Source organism: Pinus tabuliformis, chromosome X, assembly GCF_031772625.1.
Source record: "Pinus tabuliformis cultivar Carrire ecotype Pingquan chromosome X, CPIR1, whole genome shotgun sequence".
Taxonomy (NCBI): Eukaryota; Viridiplantae; Streptophyta; class Pinopsida; order Pinales; family Pinaceae; genus Pinus; species Pinus tabuliformis.
Genome location: NC_142308.1, coordinates 1,705,086,958 through 1,705,099,514, shown reverse-complemented (window position 1 = coordinate 1,705,099,514; position 12,557 = coordinate 1,705,086,958). Strand labels below are relative to the sequence as shown.

At 39.0% G+C, this 12,557-nt stretch overlaps 1 protein-coding gene across 6 annotated transcripts in view; it reads left to right on the top strand.

Moving 5' to 3' along the window:
• The window catches only part of LOC149146555 (protein TRANSPARENT TESTA 9-like), a 216,899-nt gene that overhangs the window by 33,917 nt on the left and 170,425 nt on the right, over positions 1-12,557 (top strand). For all 6 annotated transcript variants that reach the window (XM_089449879.1, XM_089449877.1, XM_089449878.1 and 3 more), the window contains exons 2-10: positions 1,239-1,290; positions 1,519-1,595; positions 1,718-1,851; positions 1,993-2,089; positions 2,304-2,361; positions 2,745-2,853; positions 3,018-3,141; positions 3,237-3,426; positions 3,596-3,933. In XM_089449879.1, coding sequence (XP_089306005.1) covers positions 1,239-1,290; positions 1,519-1,595; positions 1,718-1,851; positions 1,993-2,089; positions 2,304-2,361; positions 2,745-2,853; positions 3,018-3,141; positions 3,237-3,426; positions 3,596-3,933 — 1,179 coding nt within the window. The remainder of the gene's footprint in view (positions 1-1,238; positions 1,291-1,518; positions 1,596-1,717; positions 1,852-1,992; positions 2,090-2,303; positions 2,362-2,744; positions 2,854-3,017; positions 3,142-3,236; positions 3,427-3,595; positions 3,934-12,557) is intronic.

The window sequence follows — 12,557 nt, the reverse complement described above, 5'->3', positions numbered from 1 at the left end:
ACCTGCGTATGTACGCGACCGCATATGCTTTTCAAACTTTAAATTTGTCATCAATCTGTACCTTAACTGCCATTTCTTTGTCCATATTTTCTGTACCATCTGTACCAATATTCCTGATATCTGTGTTAGTTCTACAATCATCAAGCAAGTTGCCATCAAGGAGAACACATTAGCCATAATGCCAACAAAAACATCATTTGTGGATCTTTCTTGAGGTTATTGTTTCAGAGTTAAGAATAAAGAGAGGATGTGTTGCACATTATCGAAGTAAATACGAGAGACAAAATGGCAATATCTGTAAGATCATTATTCAATTGACAGTTTATTCACATCTTTAAACATGAATTAATGGGGATGAAGGTAACACATGCTGCACAATGGGATTTTATTACACATATGGATGCCTAATACATGGCAAGTGGTGACACAACAGTTCACCTAACTAATAAGGGCTGTTTAATGAGAACCTCCTGATGAAGTGTCCATAAGGACAACCTTGTGCCTGGAATTGTGACCAAAAAGTGATAAAGTAATTATATTATAATGGTTTTGCTGATGATGTAAAACATAAATAAAATCCAATGAGAAAACACACTTCACATACCTGTGGCTATCGTCTATATTGTCCTTTGGCCTTCTCTGACCTGCATTAGTAGTTAGGTAGGTTTCTAGTCTACAGTTGTCGAAGACAAAAGTTGCTTACTTTTTAGTTGTCATTGATATTTCTGATATTATTACTCCTCTGGAGCTCATCATCATTTCCTAGGTGTTACAAATGAGGAGCTTCTAATGATGTTTCTATAAGGATGACCTTGTGAAATGACTCACAACCAATAAAGTAGTTACTGTATTACGTCTTAATGGTTCTGCCATCAACTTGAACTCGAAAAAGATTGTGTGCATTTAGGTGCTTATGTTCACAGTATCATCTGAGCATTTATTGACTCACTTGAGAATCTGAGATTGCAACAAGGGTCCTGTTCTTTATGATATCCCAAACAGGCTTAAACTGTTCTAAGTCCTGTAAACCAATTTTCTTAATTTGTCCCTTGGCTGAAGTGTTGGCCTTTCTTTTCACATAGCTTGCTTATCCAGTCATTCAATTAATGATTCCCATTTTTGTGTAGCTAGCACAAATGGTTTTTCATTTTTAACAGGTTTTTGCAGCTTCTGATTAGTATTGTTCTATTATATAATTATTCGTTGTGCTTGTAACTGATACTTTATTGCCAATGCAGACACTTAAATGACCAGCTGCAAAAAGTTCAAATCGTGAATGATACAAACAAGGTAAGAATAGCATTGTGTATCTCTATCCTGGAAATGCAGCCTCTAAATGACAAACTGCAACCCTCTGTACATGCACTTGCATTTTTCCTGGAATTTTATTATAAACTTTGCAAGTTGTAAAATCTCCTTATTTCTAATTTTCTGAACGTTTATTTATCATAACCATTTATTCATTGTCAGCCATATCTAAAGAGTAAGCATTCTTACTGTATTGTAATTTGTCGCTAGGATTTTGTTATTGAGACGTTGAGGTCAATAGCTGAACTAGTGACTTATGGTGACCAACATGATTCATCCATTTTTGAGTAAGATCTTTTCCAATTCATTACAGCTGTTTTTCATTTGTTAATTTTTTGTAGACTGTTAGCATTCGAACAGCCAATAGCATATTCCATGCAAACCAAGTTTTTGTGTTCAATGCATGTAGGTTTTTCATGGAGAAGCAGATAATGTCACAGTTCCTGCGTATTCTAAAAATCAGTAAAACCAGAAGTGTTGCAGTACAGTTATTACAGACCTTGAGCATCATGATCCAGAACTTGCAGAGTGAACATGCAATTTGTAAGTGAAAATAAGACCATCCAGAGCACATAATCGTGCAGGCTTTTCTTCATCATATCTTTTAAAAAATGTTTTCTGAATTGAGTGACACATCAAGACTGTCAATGCTGCTTTAAAGGTGGAGTTTGTTAATTTGTGCAGATTATTTGTTCAGCAATGAGCATATTAACGGTCTCATCCTATATCCATTTGATGTCCAGAATGAAGAGATTCTCAATTACTACATATATTTTTTAAGGTTTGAGAAAAAGGTTTTTCAGTTTTTTTTTTTTTTGGGGTAAATTTTTAATTTTTAATTTTTTAGTCTAATTCTGGTTTTTTTTGTTGCAAAAAATTTGGTTAATCCAAGTGTATATAGGATTTTCAAGGAATGACCCTTTTAAGGATCCTTATAGTTTTTTTTTGTCTTCAGACATTGTGAATTCTCATGCTTCTGTTCTGGTTTTTGACAGGGCAGTAAGTGGAAAGCTGGATAAGAATACAATTTCTCTCCTTGTAAAGACTCAAGACGTATGTGCAACCTCTATTTGCTTATCAAATATTAGTATATTTCGTGTAAAGCAAGCTGTGCATTGAAGGGTACAAGTTTGTCATTTTCGTTTGGGATTTTAGTAAATAGTTGTTTGTTGGGCTATTAGTAAATAGTCGTAATGCTGTTTGTGTGGATCATATGTCTTGTAATTAGCTATAAAACTATTCAGATTAAAGGTGGGTGGCCCTGTGTCTGTCCAAGTTTATAACAAGAAATTTATACACTATAAATTATCTAAAAATTGAAAACAATGTTATTTGAATTTCTTGCGTTTGCTTTGCTTTCATATTACTTCCATCCTAGTAGCAATAGACAGAAGTCATGCTTTCTGAGTTGGCTTATGTCGTTTTGTGCTTCACAGGATGAAGTGATTTCCTTTCCATTGTACAGTGAAGCTATCAAATTTGTTCATCATGAAGAGAACATGGTCCGCATAGCTGTGCGTGCTTTGACTCTGAATATATACCATGGTAACGTGGTTCGTCTCTTTGGAGTCATGCAGTTGATTGGTGTGACTATTCCACTAGTGCTTATTTATTAGTACTTTTTTGGTCATATAGCACATTTCAATTGAACTTTGGAGAAAGAATGGCATCTCTTATAGTTAATTGGATTTCTGTTTTATTGTTCACAGTTACTGATGAGTATGTTCATAAATTCATCACGAGTCCTCCTCTGGCGGGATACTTCCTGAATTTGGTGAAAATTTTGCAGCAGCAGTGCTTAAATCTAGATGCTCTTGTTGTGGATGCATCAAAGTAAGTATGCCAATAGCCTGTGATAAAAACTGTCATGTTTCTGTTCTTACAGTGTTTAGCTTGTCTCATGAACTACCTATTTGATTCTGATGCAGGGCTTCTGATTCTACCCAGATTACTGAGAAATTGCTTGTGGTACTAGCAGAAATTGGAGACAACCTTTGCTATTGCAATGACGTCATCTTTGCTGGTGTTGCTTGTTTGAGTAGATTAATGACACATCATTTATTGCACTCATTGGTTTTACCTATTTTGCTGCCTTCACTTAATTCATCCTCTACCACTGTAAGTCCTAATTGACTGCTCTGCATGAATTAAGATATTTTGTAACTAAATATCCTTTTAACTCACTCTGCATAATGAAACTTAAGCTTTTGGGACTGTGCTCTGATCATTATATGCAGGGTACTCGGCTAAGTGCTCATACATCTTTGTACTTACTCACTATATGCAGGGTACTCGGCTAAGTGCTCATACATCTTTGTACTTACTTTCTTTCATTTTAAAAGAAGTCCGTTTCAAAGGCTTGGTGAATAGCATTGGAGCTGCTCTTCTATACCCAGCAGTGGTGTTTAGTATGCATTTTGATATTGAGTGCAATGGTCATGAATCCATTGAAGAATGGTCACCCAGGACCAAAAAGTTAGATCAAGATACATCTTCTTCTAGGAACATGGATGCAAATATGCAAAAGCAGGATGATTTGCATAATGCTAATGAGTCATCTGTAACTCACTCTCCGAATATTGCAATTTTGGAGGAATGTGGGTTGGACCAGAATCTTAGCTTGAGGTAAGTTAATGTGCATTGGCTCTCAATATTTGTTTTTTGAGTGCTTGTAACCATTCTCTTGTCCAGTACCAGTTTATTGTTTTTAATGCATTCTATCAACATCATAGTTCACATTCTCTTTGTTAGGGCTTTGGTTTCCATTTTTGTTAAATTTTAACATTTAGGGTGGTTGTTTAAATTTTAACTGGGAATGCTACATAAATGTTTACCATAGCTTTTTTAAGACAGGAACGAATCCACTTTTTCTATTAAAATAGAAGAAAGAGTGAAATATAACGTCCGAACTATACCTGTTTGGCAATATATTAGATGGCAAAATTAAGAGAAAAAATACGCTATTAGTATGCTTTACCAGATCTCAATTCTGTTGAATTTGCAGGATCAGTTGTTTGCTGAGAAGGTTCCTTTTTGAGACGCCTGACTGTTTTTCTTTAATGAATGTGGTACTACTTACCTCTGCAAACTCCAAATTTGATGCCAATGTGAACATCAGTTCTGGTTTCTTTAAAAAAGATGACTTTCTTCAGACGTATTCTTGGGTGTGATGCCTTTTTTTCTTTCGTGTATTGATGTCAATTCTCCCCATTTTTTCTTCTTCCCTAGCGCAATACAAAGCTGGAGAGGCACCATAGCCTGCTCTGCATTTAGCAACTTCTTCCGAGTTTTTGTTGCTAGGCAATTCCTTTTCTTCTTTGAGTTTCATGGCCTTGGTGGACCCTAACATTTCTATCAAGCAGTGGTGGTATTCAATACCCTTCCACCATGTGGGTCTGTGTTTCCTTTTTCTAATCTTTCTTCTATAGGGGGGTTCTTGGAAGACTTGTTAGTCTTGACTCTCCACATTTTGTTTTGGGTAGGAAGCCATCATGTGACCTTATTGAAAAAGCATGCTATGCATCTGTTGTAATATTCCAGAACAGAATATCTGGCTAATTTCCGGGACTTCATTCAACAACAATTCTTCATATAAAATTTCGTTCATTTAACAGAAAATTGCCAATAAAATGCAACACACAGAACATGACAATTCAATAACACAATGAACAGAAATACACTCAGCTTTATTTTATTAACTGAATAGGGTTTACAAGCAAATATACTGATATGGCCGAGACAGAAGACAGAAGACTGACCTCCAAACAATCCGCTCCAATGCTGCACCGGCCCTCCATAACCGAACTGAACTAAACTGATGAGTGCACCTGTGAATTCTGGATGAATTCACCTAGGGAAGAGATGGGTCCTTGCCCACTCTCACCAAATCACCCGAGGGTTTCCGTCTCTCGGTTCTCTGAACCTCTCCACAAGAAACATACTCAACTCCAAGATGTTCCCAAATCATCTCCTCCTACTCTTTTTATAGATTTGATGGACCCCTCTAGAAGCCTTTATTTTATTATTATTTTAGTCACTTGGCCTTTTTCTCCATTTAGTACTTTCCCTCTTATTTAATCAAACCAACTTTTTAATCTGGGAAAATGGTAAATCAGCCACCATCCCTCCTCAGGCCACTGAAAGTCACTTCTCATCATCCCATCCTGTAGATATTCTCGTTCTAGTTCCAACGAGCTATTACACTAAGGTGTTCTATTAGTATCAACTATTCCTCCTGGAATGCTACCTTAAGCGTAATTAATTAAGTTAGGCTCAATAATAACCCGATTTTATGGGAATTATTGGAATGCAACGAAACCAAAAGCAAGCTGTGTGGCACTGAACTTGATAATGGAATATGGCAAGCAAACACTGCTAAACCCCATAAAGCCCCTCCACAAGCCTCTGGGTCCACTGATGGAGTAAACTTGCTTCGGTGACGTGACTGCCACCAATCGTGGAAGTCCATCCTGACCACACCATAAGGGAATCCAGGAAAAGGAACATTAAAAATCCTCTTGCCCCAAGATTGTTTGCCCTCAAGAAATTCACATGTGTCTACCAGTTTGACGGTCTAGTGCAACTGAGGATCAACTCCCGGATCCCATACAAACCATTGTACAATACCATGCCTTTGTTCTACCCAACCATGAATGGATTCCTCAATGCTCGGATTCCAAACCAATCTCTGACTCATCTTGCCATCAACAAATCCTCCTGGATCCTAATGCCACCATGGCCAATCATCAACACCCATAAGCCATGGCTCTAGCTGTGCGACTCCATCAATCGACTACCAACTAATCACTTTTGTCCAATCCAACTTTTGGCACCGCCCAAGAGCATTCCCATTATGTTGATGTAGGGTTAGTGCAATTGGAATGTTGATGAGCTGTCAACCTACTTCCTATTGCCAATTGGTGCCTGTAGCATCCCTCATGTCTAAAGGCCCCTGTTGTAATATGCCCCTGAACCAACTCATGATCTCTCGCCAATCCATCTTGTGGGAAAGATTGGATGGATGGGCTCTTGTATATGGAACAAGCCCACTATGCTGCACCGTACCCAACTCATGCAGCTTGGCCCGGTCAATCAACAAGATCCATCTAGGAAATGTGAAAATTTCTAACTTGAAATTCTACTGCAGTAACTGATTTATTTCACTTACTTATTTCTCACAATAAGTTATTTATGAAATCCCTTCAACAAACATTAAAATAAATTCTATTGTAGTTATCACATAATTACATAGAGAAAATAACAAGCACAAGAACCAATCTCATCAACACAGTTCTTTTTGGACAGTTGTCCCCGGAAAAACCCAATGTGGGAAAACCGGTGCAACAGATGTGCGTTTTATTAATCTTCAACAATAATCTCTTTACAAGGAATGATTTTACAGAGAAACTGAGACACTACTGAGAGAAAACACCTAAGACAAGGTTCATCCCTTTCTTGGAAACTTTCTGACACCCTGGAGACCCTTCTCCCACTTCTGCGTCACTCTGCGTGGTTCTGTGTCCCTCTGCGTCAGCTTGTGTGAGGACTGCGTCTTCCCTTTGCGCTGTCTCTCAATACCTCTGTGTCACCTCCTCCTCAGTCACTGACTGTTGTTGATGCCCTCCTCTTCCTCCACCCTGCAACTCTCCCTCTGAAATCGATCTCCTTCTCTTTGAGAATCGATTTTCCTTGGGATACTGAGTATCCACTGGTGTATCTCCAAATGATCCTGAAGTCTTCTCTTATACTTTTCCCGTTGACGAATCAACAACCGAGATTGAGTCTCTAATCAACGGCTAAGATTAAAACAGACTTGATCCTCGTCTCTTAGAAGCTTCTCACCCTTATCTTTATTAATACCCATTAATATTTTTATTTTCCTAAGTTTAGACTTAGGAATCCATTAAAAAGTATTAATTATTTTTAATAACTCCTCATCCGGTGGAATTTCTCCAAACGATTTCTGGGTCTTGGAGATCTCATGTATTCTAGCCCCTCCACAAAATTTTGGAGCTAGAGCACATCTGATGCTACCCAAAATCAACAGAAAACCCGACCCCTTTAACATTAATGGACCAAAGTGGGCAAACCGTGCTGCAAGCCCCTATCTATGTATCCTTGGAGAGGGTTGTTGTCTAAAAGTGCGACATCTCTGCTGGCTGCTTGTGCATCTGTTTGCTCCTTAACAATGGCTGAATCCATCTCTGCCATGTCTCCAACTTGAGTCTCCAAATTGCTCTCCAAAGATGGCTCATCATGCATACTGGGCATATCAATTCCCTCATTTGATTCATGCTCCACCATATGTTGCTCATGCTGAAGCATCACTAGTGACTCATCATACTTACCCATTGAGCACAGATGCATATCTGGGTTGCTGTCCACAACTCCACATGACTGCTTATGCTCCTCAAAGGTATCCTCGTGGAGGTCAATGGATTCAACTACAAAAGTGTGATCTTCATCAGAATCGTAAGAAGGAACCTCCTCCTGGTTTACCTTCATCATCTCCTTTGTGTCACTCAAGCATGAGTGGTTAGGCCCCTAATGTCCCCTGTAGATGAAGCAAAGCCCTTGTCTCCTTAACTCATTCTTGTTGTATGGTCTACAAATCCTCAACAAATCCTCCTTGGTCAACTGTCCCCTGAACAGGTTTATGTTATGCTCAACCACCCTTTTGGCTAGTTCATAAGCAGCAAGTGATACCAACTGTCCCTTCCTCCAAATGGCCAACAACTTAGACTGCAACTTCTTGCAAATGGGATCTCTTCCACCCATAATTGAAGACAAAATGGATTGCATGCTTGTTTTGACTGTGTCAGGATGATGTTCCTTAATGCTGAAAAAGCATCGGAACATTTGAAGAATCAAGTCATTACACTCTAGATCAAACATGATGTCATATGATCTGATTATGGCCATGATTTCTAAAATTTGGAGCATTTTTCCAAAGGTAGGACCCACAGTGTTATTCAAGTCCCGAAATGTCTCTACTATCAGTCTGAAATGTCCCCTCATAATATCATTGTTGTAAGGGGTATAGGTGCGGTCAACGTCATGATGTTACTGAAACAGGTTGTAATTGGAAGTTTGACCCCTTCACAAGGGTACTCCGCACTTAACTTTTTCCCCTCTGACTGGTTCGCCTTGTAAAGGAGTGAGTCTAGTTCTTCTAGTTTAAGAAGGGCTTTCACTGTAACCCTCATGTATTTCAGATTTGTCCCAAGTGCAAAGATTTTGTGTCCGATTTCCGACCCCTTCTGCAAATCCCTTGGTTGCTCTTCTTGAAGAATGGCATGGACTCCTTGATAAAGGTTTGTTGTTTTGCTTGTGTTTTTGGTCCAATTATGCATGGTGGTTCAGGAGTTTTGTGAGTCTCTCCATAGTTTAGCCCAGTGATAACAAGTACATCATATTAACTCATACATGACTTTGGCTGATAGCACAACAGAATTACAAAATAATATCACAATAATATGACCAGCTAACTCAATACATAGACCTCTCACATTTTACTAGTAGCATACATGGCATAACAACCCAATAATCAAGCACTCAACTTTTTGTGCCAAGATACATGCAACCTCTCCGTATATCAACTCTGTCACAATAGTTCTGCTCAACAATAATACTATTAAACCCATACAATCATGCAAATCTCTTAAGATGCAATCCCTTGATACCTAAAATAACTCTTACTAACATCAACATTTTAATGACAAGAATTGATGGAAAAATTCAACCATTAAATGGGGAACCACAAATAAGAGGACAACAAATTTAAACTATTGACATTGCATTGTCTGCTTCAATTCGGTCTTCTGGCCTCCAATATGCTAGAACACTTTGTTCTGCTTCAGGAAACGATTGAAAAAACAATTTCCAGCCAATGCAAATAGTTAATCTCAGGAAATTTGCTTCATGAATGCGCTCAGGTCAAAATGGCAAGTTTATATAGGTTTGTCCCAAAGTGTTGCATATAATGCTATACTCACATATGTATTATGAACCATACTTAAAAATGATTGGTTATAGTTCTAGTCCAAGGTAGATTCGATCCAAGGATGCCAATGAACTCGACCCTAATAATGAAGAGAATTTCACCCTCCAATAAACAATACTGTAGCCACGACTTGCTGGAAATTTCTGAGAAGCAATTACTTTGTCAAATTCAGTCTCTGGTTTATTCGGTCCACTGAGGATGGTCTTGGCCTCTTCAGGAAGATAACTTTCCCCCTTGCTACAATGGTCAACACAACGCTTCATGAGCATGTGCTCCTTGCAACACAAATCTATCCAAACCACGAGCTCAACCATAGATACTTTGCTCATGAGAAAGCCTTACTGACTAGTATCACATAGACCTCTCAGCAACAACCAAACTTTGGTTAAAAAACGCCTTTGTTGAAGAAATTTGCGGCCTCCTTACAGTAACAATTCGGCCTTAGACATTTCAGGGAAAATAAACTTCAGACAATTGTGGGCTTATTATGATTCCTGATTCATCCCTTATCTCAAGTGACCCACTTGGCAACCAAACAGGATGGCTTATCCTCTTGTGAACTTGGCCTCTTGATAAATTAAGGCATTCGACTGTTGACTCCTAGAAATGTTGACGAGAAAGCATTTAGCTTGCACCAACAGATATTTGGACTATACGCACTTCGCATTGCTTCATTACTGTGCTTTGTCCCAACCAAAGATCTTGGACTCAACGCACTTGGTCTCTGACATGCACACTTGATTTACAAGCTCTTATGCATCCAACGCATAACTCCCTTACGCACTGCTACAGATCCATATCACAACCATAATGTGAATGTACCATCGCTTGGCATAGTGCGCACTCATTCAACATAACAGAGAATAAGCTCTGCCTCGATCTCTGCTATAGGTGTCTGATCCAAGCAACACTCTGCTCACTGGTCGCCACACATACAATGCGCACGAGTATGTTATTTTACGCTTCATCTATGTGCACTGTCCTTTTTCCATTGATCTCTGTAATACAACACACCAGCTCACAACAAAACTATAGGTAGTCATGAAACATTATATATGATGCACACTCTCTCTATGTTGGGATTGGTAGCTTGGGAGGTACTCCAAACCCTAGGGTACAGGGTTGTGGAGGATTTGGCACCAAAAAAGGGCTTTGTGGGCTAAGTACCCAAGATTTGGGCTTTGCACCCAAGCTTGTGGGTGTGAAACCAAGATGAATTTTGATGACTTGGCACTTGGAGATGATAGAGCACCCTTAGAGGAGCAAGGGGCTGCTTCAAGCACCAAGAGAGCCCTTGTCGTTTGAGATAAATTAATTTTTTATGTGTTTTATGTGGGCTAAATGGTTGGAGATTCAAGTTGGCCTGGACTTGAGGAGAACCTTTGGATGGGCTAGCCATTAACTTTAGAGAAGCGTATAAATAGAGGTGAGGAGGAGCCTCATTCTCACATCCCAGTGCAACGAATCATAGGTAAAACATCTCTGGCTGCAGTCCATTGGTGCCCTAGCCAAAGTTGAGAAAGGGTTGGTTTTGGTTCTTTTTGTTGAAAAATCTAGGCCAATGATATTAGATGATTTCTCTTATAATGATAACTGCTTGTATGGACTTTTTACTTTTCTTAATTAGTTTCTTCTTAAACTTTATTGTTATTATGTGTTCTTCTTCATCAAATAGCTACCAAACCGTAAAGAACAATGAGACAAATGACACAAGATGTAGGCGATCAGCGAGGGCCAAAACCTCTCCAACCTGAGAGGAAAACCCACAAGAATTCTTCTTCTTATAGAATTTTCAATTGATGAATTCCAAGACCTAGACCCTTGACCAAGAACCCCTCCAAGACCAAGTCAATGCTTCCTCTTTGAATAACTTCTCCTTACAGCAACTTTGACCTACTCAACAACTGCAACTATAACTTCGAATTGCCTAGAAACTGCAACTTAAACTTGCCCAGAAACTGCAATTTTTACTTGTCCAGAGACTGCAACTTCGACTGCAACCAGAAAATTCAATTTCGACGGCAACCAGAAACTGCAACTGCAACTTTGTTATGCCTAGAAACTTCCACTTCTCTCCTTCACTTGGGTAGATTCTCTCTTGTGGAGAATTCAACTTCCAGAACAACTCTTCTTGGTGACCTAACTTCAATTCTGCAACTTGGCTTCACTGCAAAAATATGTGCCCTAATTCCTTTGCACGTGTGGAGAGAAGTAGCCCAAAAACAAATCCAAACTTCGACTTCTCTCCTTCTTTACTCTTCCACTTCTTTGCACTTCCTTTGGCCCTTAAGATCGAACTGGTGTGAGTGAGAGTGTGTTCTCCAAATGAGGCTGAGGTCTTCTTTATATAGGCTTCGCATAGGGTTGAATTGCTTCCTTTAGGCCGACTAGAAGTTTCCTTAGGCCGACTTGAACTTTGTGCCATGACGAGGTCTTGGAGGGTCTTTTGACTTGATTATGACTCAATAAATTTTTCTTTCCAATATGTAACATGCCCAAATGGGTCATTCATACATGAAAAGGACTCAATGACTTTATAACAAACCTAAAAGCACTCAATGGGTGCTTTGACCTATAAATAAATTCTCTTGAGCATGAAACCCATGCCTCAAGACTTACAATAATAATTTATTTCTCTTTTCATTAAATACATAAAATCATGATTACATTTGTCATTATGAAGACTGAACCTAGTTACATATTTCAACACTTTCTTGTGACAGATTGGAGGCTAAGTTTGGAAGAGTGTAGGCTGAAGTCTAGGAGCTGAATTTGGGCATGTTAAGAGGTCTGTTTCTTTGTTTATAGGCCGCATTAAGTTGAGGAGGAAGGCCAAGCCTCTGTTTAGGTGCAGGACAAAGGCATTGTATCTAGGTGGGAGCTCTGTTTTAGGGCCGCACATTCTCATAACTACAACGCAGGACATAAGGGCTTATGAGAAGTAGACAATGCAGATTTTGAGTGGATTTGAGGTTGAGTTTGGGATTGGTGTATAGCAGTTTATGGCGCCCAGTCCAGGGGCCAAAAATCCAAAGAGGTATGCTCAGGAACAGTGTTGGACCAAACTTCAACTATTGAGGTATGTTGGATGTTTTCAAGTATTTTTGTTGCTAGTGGATGAGGGTCTTAGTTTGGACAATATTGAAAGGCATCTGAAGGTCTATTGCAGGGAAAAGACAAGGTGTCTTTGATGCCCTAGATCAACTTGTTGAGGAATTTGAGAGCTATAAGAAGGGAAAAGGAAGTG